Source organism: Camponotus floridanus, unplaced genomic scaffold (assembly GCF_003227725.1).
Source record: "Camponotus floridanus strain SB8 unplaced genomic scaffold, Cflo_v7.5 scaffold96, whole genome shotgun sequence".
NCBI lineage: Eukaryota > Metazoa > Arthropoda > Insecta > Hymenoptera > Formicidae > Camponotus > Camponotus floridanus.
The window spans coordinates 741,783-761,254 of NW_020229867.1; the positions used below are offsets into that span (position 1 = coordinate 741,783).

Consider the following 19,472-nt stretch of genomic DNA (forward strand, 5'->3'; position numbering starts at 1 on the left):
TTATATTATCTCTACACGTGTTAATTGCACAAAATGAAAAATATAAATTAAATCAACAAATAATATTCCAACTTACGGAACGCAATGTAAAAATTATTACACGCATTACACTATAATCTTAATTAGATTTACGCTAGCAATATGTTTCACAATTACGTTGTATATAATAAAATATAGTCGCACTAATATAATCTGCTTCTCTCATCGAGAGATCTTTTATTCTACTTTTTATGAAAAACGGAAATGCGCGCGTATAAATAATCGCGAGTATCTATACTGGCAAGAGAGAAATTGCGTAAAAAAATGATGGTACACTTCACTCCTGGAGATGTCGTTTTGGCAAGTGAACAGAGGAGTGTGTGCCAATATCATTCTCTATTCGCGAGACGAGTCGCCCGCGTTCTCAAGCTTTACGTGTTGGAAGCAAAAATCCGGGCGCTACACCCGGCACTACGACCGAACCGCAAACTACAGTTAAGCGCAAAGAGCATAAAATGAGAATCGAGGGATGTGCGTGCGGAATGGATCGTAAATAAAATCCTTGTCTCCGACGTGTCGACGCGGGAAGAAAAATAGAGATCCGCGTGCGGAAACGGGAACGCGTCGCACATACGTTTTTCGTTTTTAAATCATCCGATAAAATTCGTATCAATCTTACGATCTCCTTCTCAACTCGATCGCAAATAAGATACATTGACAGATCTTGCTTTTTTTGCTTTCCTCTCTCTTGGACTTGCGAGCAATAGTTTCATCGCAGTAACAATAAAGAATATGAAAAGAATAAATTATATCACGGACATATCAAATCCTTTTTCGGCTTCTTGAAGAGTCTTACGATCTAAGGCTGCGATCGCGCATAAAACACGATTGCTATTAATTATTTGTCAATCCATAAAGCACGGCGATACGATGAAAGAAAGCCGAGAGACGCTGCTTCAGACTTTGATCTACGGCGTGCCTGGTCAGTGTTCGCACGCCGCCAACGAAAACCGGAAGTAACGGTGCCAATCGTTCATCCTGCAAGACACGTTTGAAACGATCAAATGGAATGTGAAAATAATGTAAATGATTTACAGACTTGTACAATTACACATAAATTCTTATTTGAGAGACTAAATTATTCACTCGGAAAAGAGTACTTGTCTACAATTTCGAATTTGATATTGGAATCTTTCATGATATAATATAAGAAAGTTATGTATGTAACTCACTGGCAAAACTAAGGCCCATTCCAGCGCAGTGTTCAGAGTATCTGCCCATGCTTTTCTGTGGGCTTCGCTATCTTTATTAACGTTTCTCCGCTGAAACTCCACTTCCTGATTGATGATTGGCTGACTCTCGGCTGCAGTTATCTCCTTATCTCCTTCGTCCCGCAAAAAGGGATTCGTTCTGAAGCCACGCTTGCTACGTTCGTAATCGCGCAGCAATTCGTCTATATTGTCAAGAATCTGCGAGGATTTAGAATTATTTTTGTTCTCCTCTTCATTACCTGTTTTCAGCTCGCAAGGTTCACTGGATGTCGTCCAGACGGGACGTTTTGTTTCGCGGAGTTCCATCACCGATCTTGGTCGAAGATCCACGGATTCTGCGGCTAGCGATGACTTATTCGCATCTTCGAGGTCCGTTGTAGTGATGAATGTTAAGGATTTTCGCCTAGACAACGGACATACGTCGCTACCGCGTCTTTCTGGATATGATTTCTGGTATAAAAAAGTTTCGTCCGAGAATGCATCCCGATCGAGCATTTTTACGTTCGCCATGGTTCTCATGGAAGAGGCGTCGGTCGACTCTGTTCCCCAAAATGATTCTAAATTACAGCGGAGATCATCGCTATCATATATCATGTTTGGAGGTGCTGGTGTCACGGCATCGTACTTGGCATCGATATAATCCTCGCTGGAGGTACCACCCGAGCGATCAAGATAGACAACTTTCTCTGTGACTGAACCAAGCCTGGACATCGGTCTCGAGTCGTCGGTTTCCGGCTCGGACTGCGGACCAGAATCAGTCGAGTATTCTGCGGCCAAGTCCGACAGTCTGAACGGCCTCGGATCATTTTCACATTCAGCTCCGAGTTCTTCTAAACCACTCTCGTCGTCCAAATTTGGATTATATACGTCGACATCATCTGGATCATCCTGGTCGTCCTCTTCGTCGTTCGGTTGAACATCAGGATCTTCTAAGCCGACGGGTGCTGGAGTGCTGGCAGCGAGTCGATCGTCGATAGCTTCCTTTCTGGTGATCTCGGGATAATCATCGGGCTGCGCCACTAACAAAAATATCTTTCTCTCTGCGAAACTATCGACCTTGGTATACCTGCCATCCTCATCGAGGACCACCTCAACGTAGGTCTCACAGAGCTCATCGAAAATCATACGTAGTTGTCGAAGATACTTGGTGAGCTTCCGATGCTTTATGTCGTAGACGCACTCCCGATCGTTTAGCCCTGTGCCTAGAATGGTCTTAACCAGTTCCAAGGTCGCGTTTAGTTCCTCTATCTCGCGCAAGCACAGTTCGAATAGTGTGATGATTTTGATGGTCCAGGCAGCGGCCGCCTGACGATACAAATTCGCCGGCTGCTCAAGATTCGCCACCTTCTGCACCAGAAACTTCAGGCCGGGTCGGCAATCAAATTTCAACGCAGCGACGTAAGAGAGATCCAAGATGGAAAGAAAGATCTCCATGTGATACGGATTCAAGTGGGACAGGTAACCGTGTTTGACGTTTGGATTAGGCGAACTGCACGGCGTCGAATGCGGAATCACATGGGACAAGCTACGGAAACATGTTCTTGATAACGCACTTATGTTACTCTATACTTCTTTATTAAAGTTTAAAATTATTAATTTAAACTATCCATAATTTTAATATATTTTATACAAGTACAATAATATTATATTGTATTATCTAATAATTTTTACTGTTACAGATTTCGAAATAGTGATGTACGAACCTTGAAATTGAGGTGCCGGCTCCCTGTAGGAGGACACTCGCGATGCAATGAAGCAGCATCTGATGTACCAAAAGCCCGACCACTAACGCGCGCAATTGAACTCTAATGATGTAGAGATCGGGATTGAGAGTAGTGCCTACGGCAGGAGGATACAAAAGGAACACGTACGATCTTTCATCAGGCGACCGCGAGGCATCCTCGACGCGTGTCTGTTCCTCCAGAAGGAACACCTGAAGACACAATCGTGAATTATGAAGTTCAAACTTGTTTCAAGCAGCATTTTCAATGTATGGTATGATGTAGTTTCTCTCAAAATTCTCGTAAACTCTGATGAAAATTTTCTACATTTTGCAAATCTCTATTTTAGAAGCAATTGTCTGTTGAATCTCGATAATATTCCGATTGCAAGTAAGATTATATCTATCATCAGTTCTTCTCATGATGATACTGTACGCGTAAAAATGTCTCGATTAATTGTAAAAATATATCGTGCTATATATGACTTAGACATTGCTCGCGACGATTAAATAACTGATCGTGAAGATAATCTTAATTACAATAGTAATAACAGTATGCACTTAGTCTAACGCGACTCTGTAAATTCTTCAAGTCGCAAGATAATGTGTGCACACTACGAAAGCTGCAGCTTCTATAATACAGTGTCGTATATCGTTACGTACACGTTATCGTGACAGTGAAATTCTAGCCATGGACCCAAGCCATGGATTTTAATGGTGATTCGCAAGACCGTGCCAAGTAAAATTGAAATGATATTTCAATCAGCGCGACGAGGTCCTTCTCCATCAATAAATTCAAATAACGAAATAAAACGATCAAAAAGGAGAGATATTTATTACATTTGAGCGCACCAGTTCTCTTATTAAAATATTTCAAGAGCGGAATTAATTCAACAATCATACTTAAAATTAACGAATTTCAGCGAAGTAAAAAATTTTCTTTAAGACAATAAATTTGACGGAAAAAAATAATATCACGTATCAAAATTATTTTTTTTCTTTAGTTGAGATTCTACGTTTAATTCGTGTAATTAATTTACTTTTCGAAAAGAACCTCGTCAAAGCGTCTTTGCCTAACCCGTGCCTTCTACCAGCGTGTGCAAATGTTTAAAAAAAAAGAAAAAAAATAGTGATCCGAATCGAACGGCGTTTCCTCGTCGACAGGCGTATTCCATTATCACGGCCTTATCGTTCAAAGTGGAGGGTGGCAAGTGAACAGTCAATCAGCTGATGATGGAAGCTCTATATTTGTTGAAAACAATTATTTGGCGGTACAAAAATACACAAACATTTCGGAAATCTGTCACGTCGCCGATATCAGCCACATTGAATAAGCTTGGAATACATCGAAAGCGATCGGCCGGTCATGATACTTGCCGTACGTACTTAATGTACATACAAGGTACGTGCGTTCTGTATATAAGTACATATATTTGTATGTCTCTCTCTCCCTCTGTATGTGTGTATATGTATGTATGTATGTGTGCAGAGTATCTTGAAAAATCTCCACGGATATGTTCTTTTAATAATAAACTCCTTGGCCAACTCGAATTCAATTTTTACAAAAATATCGAAGATGATTTTTTGCAAGTTTTTAATTTTTCCGTCATATATCTTTATTATAATTAAACTCCAAATTAAAATTCTATAATAATAAACTATTTTAAATATTAATTAAAGAATGTAATTTTGTTAAGCTTGCAACTCGACAAAGTATAATTTGCGAAAAACATTCTTTCTCAATCGCTTGTATAACTCGAAAGTTATTGATATTTTCGATATTTTCGTATTTTAGGAAAAAAACCTTGTCCAAACCGACCAATGAATCTGCTATTAAGAGAAGATTAATTTTGAGATATCCTGTATACAAACAAGATATACACTATATTGCTCGATATGCAAAAATATTCTTTAGGCTGAGAGCGGTATTAAATCGCGATCATATGATGCAAGCATTTTGGAGCCTTGCCTGTCGACGACGATATGCCTGACGGCACGCCTGCACGATTCTGTGAATCACTCGACGTGGATATATCGGGGACACAGTCTATCCACGTTATTCGCTTTTCTGCCGGAATGGTGAATATCTCACGATGCGATACAGTAGAGCTCTTTTTTTTCTTGTCTGATTGTTCTTAAAATCCATGACGTGAGTTACCGTGGACGGCTAGAGCCATTGAGGGCCTGTGTTCGTCGTAGTGTTAGTGTAATCGAGGGGTGTCGTGTGCTGCCTACAACCGACGGGGTAGGAGGTAGTGTGCTGGTCGATCATTGCCGTCTCAATGGTCATCGTATCCTGGAAAGGCGTCGTCGGCAGTGACGCCGCGCTCTGCCTCTTGATGGCAGTCAATACTTCACGCAGCTGGCTCACCTGAGAGCAAGTCAGGTCAGGAGGACACCACGTGTGTCCCTGTACGTCTATCTTTCTTTCTTTCTCTATCTCTCTCCTTTCACACACACATACACACTTTCTTTCTCTCATTTTTTCACACTCAAGCATTTGTTACTTCATTGAACAACGGGCTTTATCAAATGACAAGGAGATATCTATGCGAAGAAAAATCATCTATCGAACGGATATAGCAGCCGAAAATAAAATAAAATTGGCATAATGATTGTGAATTTAAACCGAAAGAAAAATTTTCGCATCTCATACTTAACGTTAAATATCCGGCTTTGAAATTTACGCTCGTTTAAATAGATATTACGTATGTTATCGTTCGGTTTGTGAAAATTAGATGGATATATTTTTTTAGCGTCTAACATGAGATGCGTATCAGAAAATAAAAAGATAATTTTGATATTGTGACGTGTGAATGATAAACGTAGAAGGAGCTCTCTCTAGTCAGGGCGTAGAATTTACGCGCTCGGAATATTCCGTCTATCGAGATCTCTACGAGGAGCACATCGATCAAGCACATCGAACAACAATTTGGGGACTAGGCGGAATCGTGTCGATTCTCTGCCACATCTCGAAATTAAAGTTACTCGGATTACTTACCTGGCCGGCGAGTCGTCGCAGTCGTTCCGTCTCTTCCGGTGTCGCGTCTCGGCGCGCCGCGACCTTCACTTGGGCGACGTCCCCGTAAAAGGATTCCGATCTGGGCGAGAAAGCCATGGTCAGCTGGTGCAGCTCCTGCAACGAGTTTGAGCAAGCGCGGTAGCACGCGACACCGCAGACTTCCCATTGTTCCGAGGTGAGGAGTGGCCCGCTGCTCACTAGGACGTGCCTGTCAAATGTCATTCGTTAATTCACGATTTTATTTCTGAGTAAAATAATATAAAAGAGAAATAATAATAGTTTAAGTAGAAAGATTTCTCTCTCTCTCTCTCTCTCTTTCTATATATTTCTATTTATTTTTTATAATAATTAGACTCGCATTTTGAATAGCATCTATTTACGTTGATAAGCAACAATTGAATTTTTCATGCTATTATCTTGTCAAGTATTTGGTTTTTCGAGCAATCAATGCTTTCATCATCACGCCGATCAAGCGAGAATCATCTGATCTAGAGTTAGATCACGTTATCGAAGCGGGTTGTCCACCTATACCGGACGACTCTAGGATTTCAGATCGGGATACCGTTCGACTCTCGCGCATTCGCGAACCAAGTTCCATTTTTAAAATATCGGCATACGATGCAACACGTGTACATCGATACTTCGTGATCGACACCGATTCGCAGGATCGTGTTACCGAGCTCGGCCCGGTTGGATGTACATTAATACGAAGAAAATGCATCGATGACTCTCTAGATGGACGAATGGATGGACGCGCACGGGGGGAGAACGTGTGCAGCTCGTTGGCATGACGCCCTCTTGAGGGTGTCGAGTGTCGGTGGCTATTTTATCTCATCGGACAGCCTGTCAAGCTTCGTTATCGTCTTACACACACTCTTCGTAACAACGATATACCTAACTTAACCGTCAGCTGTGTTAGACATTCCATCAAAATTGACTAATTTATCACTGAAATTTGGACGAGATATTAGCCAAGTGATATAAAATTATATAAGAAAAACGCTTCATTCTTCGTGTCACTTTATGATGGCAGGTTTCCTAATCGAGTTTCCTAATTACGAAATCACCGGCGACAACGCGTCGTTTCAATTAGCCGTTAAAGTATCATCACGTTTGGTGCCCATTACGTCGCATTCCGGTTCTCTCCTTTTTTACTGCAATCTCGTTTTGTCATTAATACCATCGATTTTCCATGCATAGAGACGACCTAGTCGCGCACAAAACCGCGTAAATATTAACGAAGGTCGCGAGAACGGCAATAAAGAACTAACGAGTGAACAAGCAAATTACTTGGGCTCGCTTCGGAACGATTTTTATGTCGCGAGTTGTTCTCCGCGCTTTTGATTTACCTGATGCAAGCGCAACCGAGACGAGCTATGCTCTCCGTAGACTGCACCACGCATTCCGCCATCACTAATAAAAGTTGTTTCAACATCAACGTTGTGGCTGGTAGGTAGGCATCGTTCCTGGTGACTTCTGGACCTGAGGAATCGATTACACGAACGGACGAATTAGCGCTTTGTTAATTTATTGAATAATTTATTGTTTCTGTTCGCCTTATCTTCGTATTTACCTTGTAGATGCGTCAAGTAATCAACCACGAGATCGGTCGTGAGACCGCAGCATTGTTTAAAATTGGGCGCGAAGTTATCCCAACCACGGAAGATCTTGGACGTTTTCCTCAGCCAATTTTGCACCATAGGTAGTAGCAGATGATTAACGCAGTAGAGTCCGAAAGCTGGTCCGGGTACATTCAAGATGTCGCGCAAAAGATGGAATAAGGTCTCCAAGGTATGTGGTTGATAACGTCTTGGACAGATCATGGTTGCACTCGCTAGGCCTTCGATAAGAATATACCAGACGCGAAGAATACCACTGGGCTTATCCATACTCTGCAATGTCGTCGTGGAATGAGCATTCTTGTCGATCAGAGGAGTCAGCACATCGTACGATCTTTCCGGGATGATATCTTGCATCGATTCCATGTGCTTATCGAATCTGGTCAGCTCGAGATTCGGAATAATCGGATCTACATATTGCGGTAACGTCGATACTTGAATTCTCTGGGCAGAATGGAAGATCGGACAAGCCGGCATTCGATACATTGACGACAAAATATCGCTGCAACTCAATAAATATTTGAGACTCTCCACACAGAGTCTCATCCTCCTCGATTCCGCGCCATCAATGTTTTCCGTTTCCTCGGATTGAGTCTCATTATCGCCAATACCTCGCACATGTTTCAGCAAACACAGGATACAATCCAATGCGGCGTTGGCAAAGACCAACGTGTTGTCTGTTGAGAGGAAGACCCTGAAGACTTCCAATAAGGGCGCAGACTCGACGGAATCTGAATTGCCGACCGACGCCACTCGAAGAGCGCCGAAAAGTGGACGCCAGCCCGAGCGAATCTCCGTGCGATTCGTTTCGACGAACTCGCAGATGCAGCTAACAATCTGAGAAAAGAAATAGCAGTTTGTAAGCTAAATCGCTTTATGTAATCGCAAGTGACTACGCACTTGATCCTGCACGTCGCTATCGCAAAGCTCGAGACATAAAAGATTTTCAAAAGGCTTGAAAAGTGCTTCGTTGAAGTGAAAATGCGGAAGTTCTATCTGTTCGTTCAACAGAGCTGCCATGGAGTCATGAATGCATTGAACGGCTTTCTTTGAAATGCCGCGGTCCTCGTGACAAGCTGCTTCCATGAAATGTGGCCCTAGAATACTCCATACCTGGAAAATTATATAATCTTTATGTTATATAAAAGTTTCGTTATTCGCGAATATTATAAAAGAAAATAGACTTTTACCCCCATTATATGAATTAAGGGCCTTCCACTTTTTACGCACTTGAGCATAACTTCGCCTAAACGAGCTAAGAGCAACACATTCATCTCGTTTTCTCTCGGTTTATTCCGTCTCCACCAAAATCTCTTATTTTCTTTACAGCCATCGGTGGTCTTAAAAAGTTGCGCTTTACTAGCTTTACAAAGAGCTGTGAGGAAAGAGCAAAGCGCTCTGAGATTCAATTTAAGCGCCGCATCCTCGAAGAGTCTATCGACTTGCTGCGACAATACGCAGATAATCTTGGCGGCATAGTCCGCCGGTAGAATGCCGTTGAATTGACTATCAGCATTCGACTCTTGGATAATTTCCGGGATAGTGTCCGAGCTGGGATTCTGCGTATAAGGACTCGAAAGAAAACTGTAAACGTCCACACTACAAAAAAAATAATGAGGTGAGTAAAAATATAGAATATTGCTTGAAAAAATTTGTCAGAAAACAAATATCGAATGATTAAAATTTTATAAAATAGAAAGGTAAATCTTACCAAGATTCCTCATCATCGATGATATTGAAATTCAGTCGCAGTCTATCTTGACCATTTTTAACATCCCCATTCGCAATGTCTTTTTTTTCTTTTTTCTGATGAGTTTTAGGCAGCAACGGATTTTGATTCCTTCCAAAGAAGTCATGTTCCAGTTTGCTCACATATAGACAACACCTTTTCAAACATATAATTTTTTTAAAATAGGAAATATATTAAGGATTATTGAAATAAAAACACTTGGAACAATATTAGAGATTATAAAAATCTAAGATATGATAAGATCAAGGCGTTGAAGATGTAAAGACCATATAGTTATAAATTTTAAATGTGGGCTAAATAAAAAATCTAGCAATAGATGATTATTTGGAAAACTATCAAAGAAAATGTTAAATTTTGCAAGAGACTTAAAAGTGATAAAGATAGAGCTGTTCTATCATAAAAAAAGATCTTTTTTAATTAATATATGGGAGCATATTGGAGTTAAGTCTTTGAATGTCACTTACGTAAAAACATGTGGCCAACAATCGCTACCATGGCTACCGAGCTCAAGACCTCGCCCTAAAAGTACATCCATACTAAGTGCGTGAGATGTGTGAATATTGGTCGCCCTATTCTGTAATTTAAGTCGAAGAACATCCTTCTTGCGAGTGATTCTTGAAATTGATTGTTCTGTACAAGCGGCTTTGGCGAGAAGAGCAAAAATGGAGCCGCAACGGTTCTGTAGACCTAAAACAGAAAAAAATATGATAAAAATGAACATAGATAATATCTCGGATAAAAATTTTACGAGGAAGAAAGAAGTGATACAAGTACCGAGTACATTGCTCAATGTGGCAGCCTTGTGAAGACCCTCAAGCGCCAAGACGACCGTGTCTCTGACTCCTCTTCTGCTGCCATCTCTGTTCAAGATGCTTTTATTGGTTTCTTCTTTGGGAGGATTCAGTCCCGTTGTAAGAACCGTCATCATGCTGCCCCAGCAACAAGTCAGCACTCTTCGGGAGAGTTTTGCACCAGCCTCCGCTTCCGGAGTCGGCTCGCTTCGAGAAAGTTGGGCTCGTTCCAGTCTTATATAATCGGAGAGCAACTGTCCGCCTCGGTGGCTACCGGGTATACCGTCCACATCTGAATTGTATAAAAAAAGAGATCTTACTAATTTAATTTAGCAAGACTGCAATTTAGATACTATGAGAGAAATAATTTCTTTGGTAATATCGATTTCTCTAAAAAAATATATAATTTAATATTTTGCGTACCCGTGAGAACATTGACTAACGCATTATTTTCCGTAGAGCTAGGATTATAACCGCATTTCTCAAGTAAATTACACGCGAGCACTTGTTGATATAATTCGGAAAGCCATGTCGCTGAGAGATAAACCAGCACACCTGATCCATGCACTTCTTCCACAAATTGCTCCTTAAAAATAAATTTGAAGATAAATGCGATAATTCAATATAAATTAGACTAAACTATAAATTAAAAGTACCTCGCTAACTGGTACTTGTCGAGCCTCTTCATGATAGTAATTTATTCGAATTAATTTCAGGTTAAGAAGTAACGCCGCATACGTCGCCAAATAAATTCCATCGGCGTTCATAATTGTGATTAATGCACATGAATCTGTACTGGTATCGCTTTGTTCCTGCATTTTCTGCTGAGCTACAAACACACCTAAAATACAAAAAGTAAAAAATTTTATATCCATACAATATATTGTCACACATTATTAATATAATTTTCAAACATTTTTTTGCTAGTAGCTTCATAATAACAGTGTACCTTGACAATATTCAGAAGCAAAGTTTTGCAAGGCTTCATCCACTTCGATGTTACTCCTCAATGTGAGTACCATCGGTATCAGATCAGATCTGAGTGTTTTTACGAATCGCCTGGCATTATGCCTCTCAACGTCCACGTTGCATTCGTCAGCTACCTGTCGACCTACATGAAGACATTTGGGTAATTTTTTCAATCTTAGTCTCTCGCATTCGTTCTCCGTTGTACAATCATTGTCGTCGAGGCTATTTTCTTCTTGTATCTCGTCCGACTCATTTTGTGGACCTTCGGTGTCGGTTGAATCACCATCTTCCGATGGTCCATGCCCGGATGAATCGGAATCCGAACCCATTCCTTTTTTCATTAATTCCAATTGTTCTCTAAATGAAAAAAGAAATGGATTAAAATAAAATCTTATTTTTATAAAATAAATTTAAAAAATTTTCAATATTTTATCTTTATATTTAAATTGAAATCAATAATCTCCTTAATTATATTTTTAAATCAACTGCCACATAATAATTAATAATTAATATCTTTTCTTGTGGGACGTTGTTGATATTCACCTATATGTTTTTGGCAATCGTGCCATGCTCTGATAGGTCAAAGGTCCGCGATAATCGCAGGATTCCAAATCCTCGTACAAACTATTGATCGTACATGTATAATTGTGATTGATAGCCTTGCCCTCGCAAAGTTCCTGAAGCGCTGATAACATGGCGACAACGCAAGAAACACTTGCATGCAATATAGTCAGTCCACCCGTTGTCGATTCCTCGATAGAGTCCATGGCTCTAAAGTAAATAAATAAATAAATATATATATATATATATATATATATATATATACATATATAAATTCCAATGAATATTGAATTGTTTAAATTAGATGAAATTTTATTAGATATTGAAAATTTGCAACACTCACAATCTCATCAGTGCCATATCGCTTTGTATATGACTCGATCGATCTTCTTCCACCAATAACGGTCCAGCGAAATCCACCATACGACTAGGACTACGCAACAATTCTTTCAACGCTTTCAACGGTTCTAGACGTTGCTGTGGCGGTGGGTATAGCAGCATTCTGTGGAACACCGATTCCAAAACTGGTCGCAGCGGGCCAACGCATCCTACTAATCTCACCAATTCTGTGCCGATGCTGATGAAAAAGACACATTATATCAATTATTTCTCATGGAATATGTTATACCACGTATGCAAATTCTTATAAAAATATATATTAAATATTATTTTCCGATTCTGTTATAACTTTATTAAGACTTTTACCTGTAAACAGTCTTAGCTTGATGGCTATCAAAACTCAACGACGTGGCCAAGTATCCGGAACCTCTGCCAATCTCATTCTCCTTCCCCTCCCGAGAGGTGAAGGTCTTATCCACTCGAGGTGTGCCAAGGAAAGCTATCAAGGCGGGACAGAACTTCTGCCACAGGAAGGTCGTGAAATGCGCATTGGTGTGGATCTTTTGCGGTAGCGACGATATGAGTGTGTGCAGGCATTCCAGTAGGAAGACTACAGTGTTGCCGTTCCTGCCGTTACTGGAACAGGATTTCCTAAACATTACTTACGGGATATTATGTAAGTCTTATTACTGATCATCCAAGATATAATCTTACTTTTGAGCCTCATCTAGTTTGCTACAGATGTACTGCAGAATCGGCAACGCCTCGTTGAAGCACGAGACGCCTCGCTCGCGGACATTCTTGTTCCGTTTGGCATTTTCATCCATCTCCTGACACTCTTCATCTGCAAATAAATAAGTAAAGACAATTTTTATTTGCAACGTACAAACATCGGAATATGCCTACGATACACATTCGCTAGCATCAACGATATAGCCGGCTGTTTGGATGCTTCGCTGATGGCATTCTTTGACCCGCATTTTCCGCCGACACGCGATCTTGTAATTTATTGATCAAACATCTCTACGAGTGCTATATCTTCAATCACTATGCAGAGCGGATATGCATCATCAACAATATGTTATTATCGTTTCTTATTTTTTTCTTAGGCTGAATTTTCTCGCATTACCTAAGAAAAGACAAAACGATCGCAATGTTTGACTGGTCGCCGCCTGTGCTGCTGTACGTACAGCTTGATTTCCATTCTCAAAAGCTTCACAGCAAGTAGTCAATATAGCGATAATTAGACGTCCATTCATGGTCCAATAAGGGGAACAGGCAACTTGCAATAAAACCTGAAAGAAGAAATGATGAGATATCACCCGTCTTTGAATAATAATCTTAAAGTAAGCATTGTGAAAACGAAAGATATTTTAATTTTATTAATATTTTTCTTTTCTGCTCTTTTTTTTAACTTCTATTTTTAAAGCACTTGCTCTGAAGTGTTTTTATTACGGGACTTACTTTAAGCATATCTGTCTGCGTGTCATCGGACTGCGAGACGATGGAGCTCATGGCGTGCAACATTTGTGCAGGCAACCATAACGAATCGTCTTCCGGCTCATAGGGCGATTGGAATCTATCGTCTCTTAACATTTTCTACGAATTTTATCAATTTCATTATACATTAATTCGATTAATTATCAACAAGAAAATTATCAATATAATTAATTATCAATATAATCAATTATAAATCAAATTCACAACTAAATCGTAATTAATTGTTATAATTTAATTAATTATAATAATTTATCTATTTTTAATTCCAGCTATTTAATCTTCTGTGTTATCACAATATAAAAATTTATATAAAAACAGTTTATTTCAAAGCTAATTAAAAATTTTGTTATAGCGACTTCGTTTAAAATTGTCGTAGCTGTTCGTCGCTATCTCTCATTTTTATCGCACATAGTTCCGGAACATGCGTTTCTTTCCATGCGGTTACACCAATGCTGACCATCAAAACATGTAGAATAGATTAAAGATAAAACTTCAAGCATACGCGAAATTTTACATTTGAAAAAAGTATCTTTTTACGTGAAAAAAATGGCTTTATAAGAGAAAATTTTTATTCACTTACATGTAATCCCGCAAGACCGAAGGCAACGAATTTGCTTCTGTTGCTCTCCAATGCTAGCTGAAACGTATGTAAGCATTTTGCGCGCAGTTCGTGAGGAGGATCTCGTAGCAATCCTTGCTGCTTCTCCAGAAAATCTGCAAGAAAAAGAAATTAACCTTTTACGACAAAGAACAAAGTATCTTTATTATAAAACATTTATTTTCTCAATGATTAATCTCATTAATATATATCATATAGTACTATCATTTTATGTCGTCGAAAAACGTCAACTTAAAAAACATAAAACACAACACAACAAAAATTTTTAAATACAATCAAATTCAGTATAAGAGATAAATATAATATATATAATTTACAGGTGCGAGATTAAATTTGTCGTGAGGGATGCAATTTGCTTGACATTTTCATCGAAGAAGCGAGAAAAGATACATATGTTTCTCGCGGGAAAAACACTTAATTAAAAAATTGGATAAAAGTGTATCAAGCGAAAAAAAGAAAAAGGAAACGTGACGAATGCTCACCGTGCGCTTCCTGCGCCGATTTGCGTAAATTTTGTAATTTCGCATTATTCGACTCCCTGACGATCTGCAGCAGGAGATCCTCCATGACACGGCGGGACCACGAGACTGATCGATAACGGGAGTGCCGACGCACGCTTCGCCATACATGCGCATTTCCAGGAGCGTATGAAACGTGTCGCCTTTCTTTTCAAAAGCTTCAAGCAAACATTCATTAACAATAGTTACACAAATAATTGTACGGAAAATCCAACCGAGCATCTCTTTACTGAGAAAAAGAATATAAATTGCCGATCATATGTTTGACCCGTTAGCTCTGCAGGTTTCAAAATAGATTTAATTTACAAATTGGAGCATTCGCAGAAATTTTACGTGTATAATAGAATAATATTAACAGAAAATTTCATAAAATTTTTATGTAAAAAAGAGCACAAGCTTTTGGGAGATTAGAAATTTCGCGCTTCTCTGTAGCTCATCAGTGATCTATCACGTGATCACTATCACATGAGCTAAAGATTACATTATTACATGTTAAAGATCATTACATTACAAGAGTATTTCTGCTTTTGAATCAAAGAAAAATGTGTAGCATTTTACATTTATATTATACATTCCATATCTTTTTATTTATAATTATCATAGGAAGAATTCTTTTGTACAATTGTAGGATAGTAATGAAAAGACGCCAAAATTAAATGTTTTTTAACAATATAAACAATAAAAGACTGGAGTTTTTCTCTGTGTCATGTATAATGAAGCAATAAATCATTGTAGCTCGTTATATATTTTAATTTATTAATTAAATATTTGTAATTATATCTTATTATTTTATTAATTACTTTATATTAAATAAGCTTTTAAAATAATGCTACATTGTTAAGATACATTATATCTATAATGTTGAAAAAAATATTAATCCTTTAGTTGGATGTAACTATAAAAATCTGTATCTATTTTTTTTTAACATATTTTAAAATTTTTAATATAATATTTTAATGCTATGCATTAGTATGACAAAACTTTTAGAAAAATACAAAATTTAAGTGTATAATTAAAGTCTGGTACTAGCCTACATTGATAATTATGATGAGCAGCATATAACTAATATTAGCAGCAATAAAAAAAGTCCAGAGTATTAATCTAATATGAGAAATTATTTCAATTAAATATGTTATATATTAAATAAAATAAATATGTAGCAACATATGTGAGCTATAAATTATATAACATAAAAATGTTTTACATGTTTAACGTTTAAGTAAAATAGATTCCATTTCATTAAGAAATATGTTACTCACTCATGACAATAAATCAGGATTCACATTATCTGCACTCATTATTCTACTTTGTTTTGTCATCCTGATCCATATGAATAATATGAACCAAATGAAATAATATACAGATAATACAAATGGCATAATTGTAGTAAAAGCACCAAGCTCTCATGTTTTTATATCAGCATGCATCATTGATAATTTGTTTCGAGCTTTGTGAATTGCATTGTCTTAAGATTCTATTCAGCCAATGAAATGGCCACATAATATTTTCAGATCTAACTTAAGACAATCTTAAATATAAACAAGAAATAGGTAATCATTGTATATATGAAATGTGTCTATATATTTTTAGCAACTATGTAATTTATGTAATTTGAAATCATAAAAGTTAAGCGTTACTGTTTATTCTACACGCTTGACTTTTATGATTTCTTATTACATGAGCTTCATCCAATAATTTTTTTCCCTTTAATCTACAAAAATATTAATACAATTAAGGTTCATAATTTCTCTCCTATTTATTAAATTAATGATACTTTCAAGATTCAATGTAGCTTGTAGATTCGGTTTTATATTCTCGAATCAATATACTATATATTGTGACATTTTTTGACAAGTATTTAAAAATATTGTCTTAATTGCTACTATGATATTTCTCCATGGACAGCACTTGCATTTATTTAACACTTCATTATCCCCTTAATGATAAAGATGAATATACTATTCGAAGATACAATAAGCCTACCTGTCTTTATGATCTGCAAATAATAATCAAATACAATTATTTTAATAGATTAATTATGTAAAATATTTAGGTTTGTTTTGAAATAGAAAACAAAAAACAAATAATTATTGTATATATAAAGTATCTATTCATTTATTCTGCTTCGTTGCTCATAATTAAGATTGTACTATTCACAATTCAAATACCTTGGCATATAATTATCTCGTGACTTCGTCAATCTTCAACGATATTAGTCGTATTTATTTCTTGTTTTATACTCATAAACTTTTCCTTACACCGCAACTGAATTTCGAATCTGCTGCCAATGCCAACCACGGTTTACATTCGTGACATAGATCAGTATTCATAGTGCATTCTAACTTTAAAGCCATGCATCATAGGCCATAGATGAATTTATGCTGCTTGCAATATGCCATAATCTGTGAATATGCTCATTCCAATAACGTAGCACGAACAGAGAGAAAACTGAGAGATGGCTATGGCCTGCTTTTAGGTGATCCCTGAAAGCGATATTCCCTCTATGGACATTGAAAACGTGGACATGAACTACAAAGCCAATGTCCATGAATGTTCTCAGAGGGTATCATGTGCACAATTTCTGGTTTCGTTCCGTGCTATGTGCACGAAATGTCGGTAACACCAGAGTATAACAAGACACTCATGTATACATATAAATTGATAGTAAATAAATTATGCAATCGTGAAAGATACTGTAATCTTCTAATGTAATGTTCAAAGATAAATATTTTTCTATATTCATTGCCATATTTATATATTTTTATTTACAAAACACGAAATGCCTGCTGTGGAATAAAAACATTTTTAACCGTTATTTCTATAAATCTTAATTAGCAATAAACTGATCTTTGATATTTATTAATCACTTTTTTAATTATTTAAAAAAGTTATTATATTATTAATTATTTACTTATTTATTGATTACTTATTTAATTATTAATACATGTATAGAATTTGTCAAATTAATCACTGATTGTTCTAAAGTTTTTATAATTAAGATTCGAAAAATATAGTTGCAAAATATTTTAAATATCTCTTCCTTTATATAAAATATAAAGAATTCATATGTTCCATTCTAATATAGTCAACATTATTTATATACTTTTATTATAATTTTCTTGCCAGCATAATATTTTTATGCTTAATATTTTATATAATACAATGTACTAAATTATAAAATTTAATATAATTACAAAATAGTATTACTATTAATAAATAGGTTGTATTCATACTGTCTTTTAATTTTTAATCATTTCCAATCATTATGCATTTCTATTATCTATTTCTATTATCTATTATCTTCTTCTTCGAGTTCTTGGATTATTATGGTTTATTGTATATTCCTTGGTGTTAAAATCATAGGGATTATCATCATTTGTCATGGTTATTCCTTTCTATGGAGCCCATCGAAATATTTTCTATGGACATTTGTTCTCTCGAGTATAGATATTCAAATCACTCAGAGAGAGAGAAAGAGAGAAAGAGGAGGAGAAAAGATTTGAGATATTCAAATCACTGTAGTTGTCTTTTTTCTATTTTCTCAATTACTGTCTCTTTTTCTTTTATTTTATTCAAAAATATTAATATAATTAAAAATAACATATATATAATTTTGATATCTTTCTTAGTCTGACTCTTTCCCTTCGACTTGTCCGGCATAGGTAACCCTAAGGCCGGCATTCATAATTCATTCTTATATTTAAGATCGTTTTAAGTAAGTTGGAAAATACAACTATTTTACTAACTGATCGGAATCTCAAGACGCGATCTAAGATTATACTTAAGATTATTTTAAATATAAAAATAGTCTACATATATGAATATCGGCGTATTATACGTTACTGCCGCATAGCTCTTAGGTTCATTAGAGTACTCAAACCTCATCCGGCAAATGCCTCTGTAAGGTGGAGATACGAGGAAAAAATTTTTTTTAAATTTTATTTTTATTTTCTTTCAATACAGGGTTTAATACAAAAGTGAATGTAAAATATAATTTGAAACTTAATACAAAATAATATATAATAATTTTTATTTATTACATGGAATAATTTAATACACGAAAATGTCTCTAAAATATACATATAATATAAAATTTACTAAATATTTTTATATAGTCCAGACAAGCCCGATTAGCGATGATTAATTATGCAACATTTATCATTGATAATCGATATGCGATAATAGAATTTAATAAGTTTTATGTAACGTAAATATATATAATCGTGATTAAAAGAATCATTAATAAAATTATTGATCATTTCTTCGATTGTAGAAGAAAATATTTGCATTATTAGCGCATTTTGTGTAGATTATCAAAGGAAATATTCAAAATACGAAAAAATAAAATAAGCTTCAATGTAAATCAACAATTAAATTACAAAATAAATCGCGATTTAAAATTCGCGAGAAAACGCGAATAAATAAATCGATAATAATAGGAATATTCGATTACGAGAAATATACGTATAATTTTTATAATATGATAATCAAAACTATCAATAGATACGCGCGCGACATAATTATTATCACACAAATGATGATACACGAAGATATTTTGATAAACATTTGTGGTCCGCATTGTTTATGAACAATTATTATTTTAATGATATTTATAGAATAAAATATAATTCCCGCGACGCTTTATCTCGTTTTATTTTTCAATTATTTAAAATTTAATTATTTAATTTAGAATCAAAACGCACAACAAAACAATCGAATCATAAATCGAAATAATTAACATAATAAAAAGCTTTGCGATACATGAAATTAACAAATATTATTTAATTAATCCATGTAATCTAAAACTTTTAGAC

At 36.3% G+C, this 19,472-nt stretch overlaps 1 protein-coding gene across 2 annotated transcripts; it reads right to left on the reverse strand.

Moving 5' to 3' along the window:
• Positions 1-652: 652 nt before the first annotated feature.
• On the reverse strand, positions 653-17,050 carry LOC105249408 (brefeldin A-inhibited guanine nucleotide-exchange protein 3). Of its 2 annotated transcripts, XM_011254842.3 has the most exons (24): positions 16,827-17,050; positions 16,642-16,654; positions 14,623-14,816; positions 14,102-14,235; positions 13,486-13,620; positions 13,151-13,316; positions 12,736-12,865; positions 12,388-12,672; positions 12,026-12,259; positions 11,665-11,892; positions 11,102-11,478; positions 10,809-10,993; positions 10,576-10,738; positions 10,136-10,444; positions 9,826-10,048; positions 9,323-9,496; positions 8,802-9,210; positions 8,512-8,724; positions 7,566-8,448; positions 7,342-7,474; positions 5,972-6,200; positions 2,954-3,183; positions 1,212-2,775; positions 653-1,017 (listed from the first exon to the last, which is right to left on the reverse strand). In XM_011254842.3, the coding sequence occupies exons 3-24, from the start codon at positions 14,705-14,707 to the stop codon at positions 874-876; spliced, it is 6,633 nt and encodes a 2,210-aa protein (XP_011253144.1). In that variant the 5' UTR covers positions 14,708-14,816; positions 16,642-16,654; positions 16,827-17,050; the 3' UTR covers positions 653-873. The 2 variants fall into 2 exon arrangements, with proteins under 2 accessions (XP_011253144.1, XP_011253146.1); XM_011254844.3 differs by lacking the exons at positions 16,642-16,654; positions 16,827-17,050 and having other exon boundaries at positions 12,388-12,657; positions 14,623-14,722.
• Between the last annotated feature and the right edge of the window lie 2,422 nt (positions 17,051-19,472).

What these genes read in the sequence shown, in the direction of transcription:
- LOC105249408 (XM_011254842.3), bottom strand. Translation starts at nt 14,707, where the DNA reads ATGGAGGATCTCCTGCTGCAGATCGTCAGGGAGTCGAATAATGCGAAA. An exon ending in CACATTGAGCAATGTACTCG is followed by an intron (nt 10,049 to 10,135) that starts GTACTTGTATCA and finishes TTTCTGTTTTAG; the next exon opens with GTCTACAGAACCGTTGCGGC. An exon ending in TGTTGGCCACATGTTTTTAC is followed by an intron (nt 9,497 to 9,825) that starts GTAAGTGACATT and finishes ATGTTTGAAAAG; the next exon opens with GTGTTGTCTATATGTGAGCA.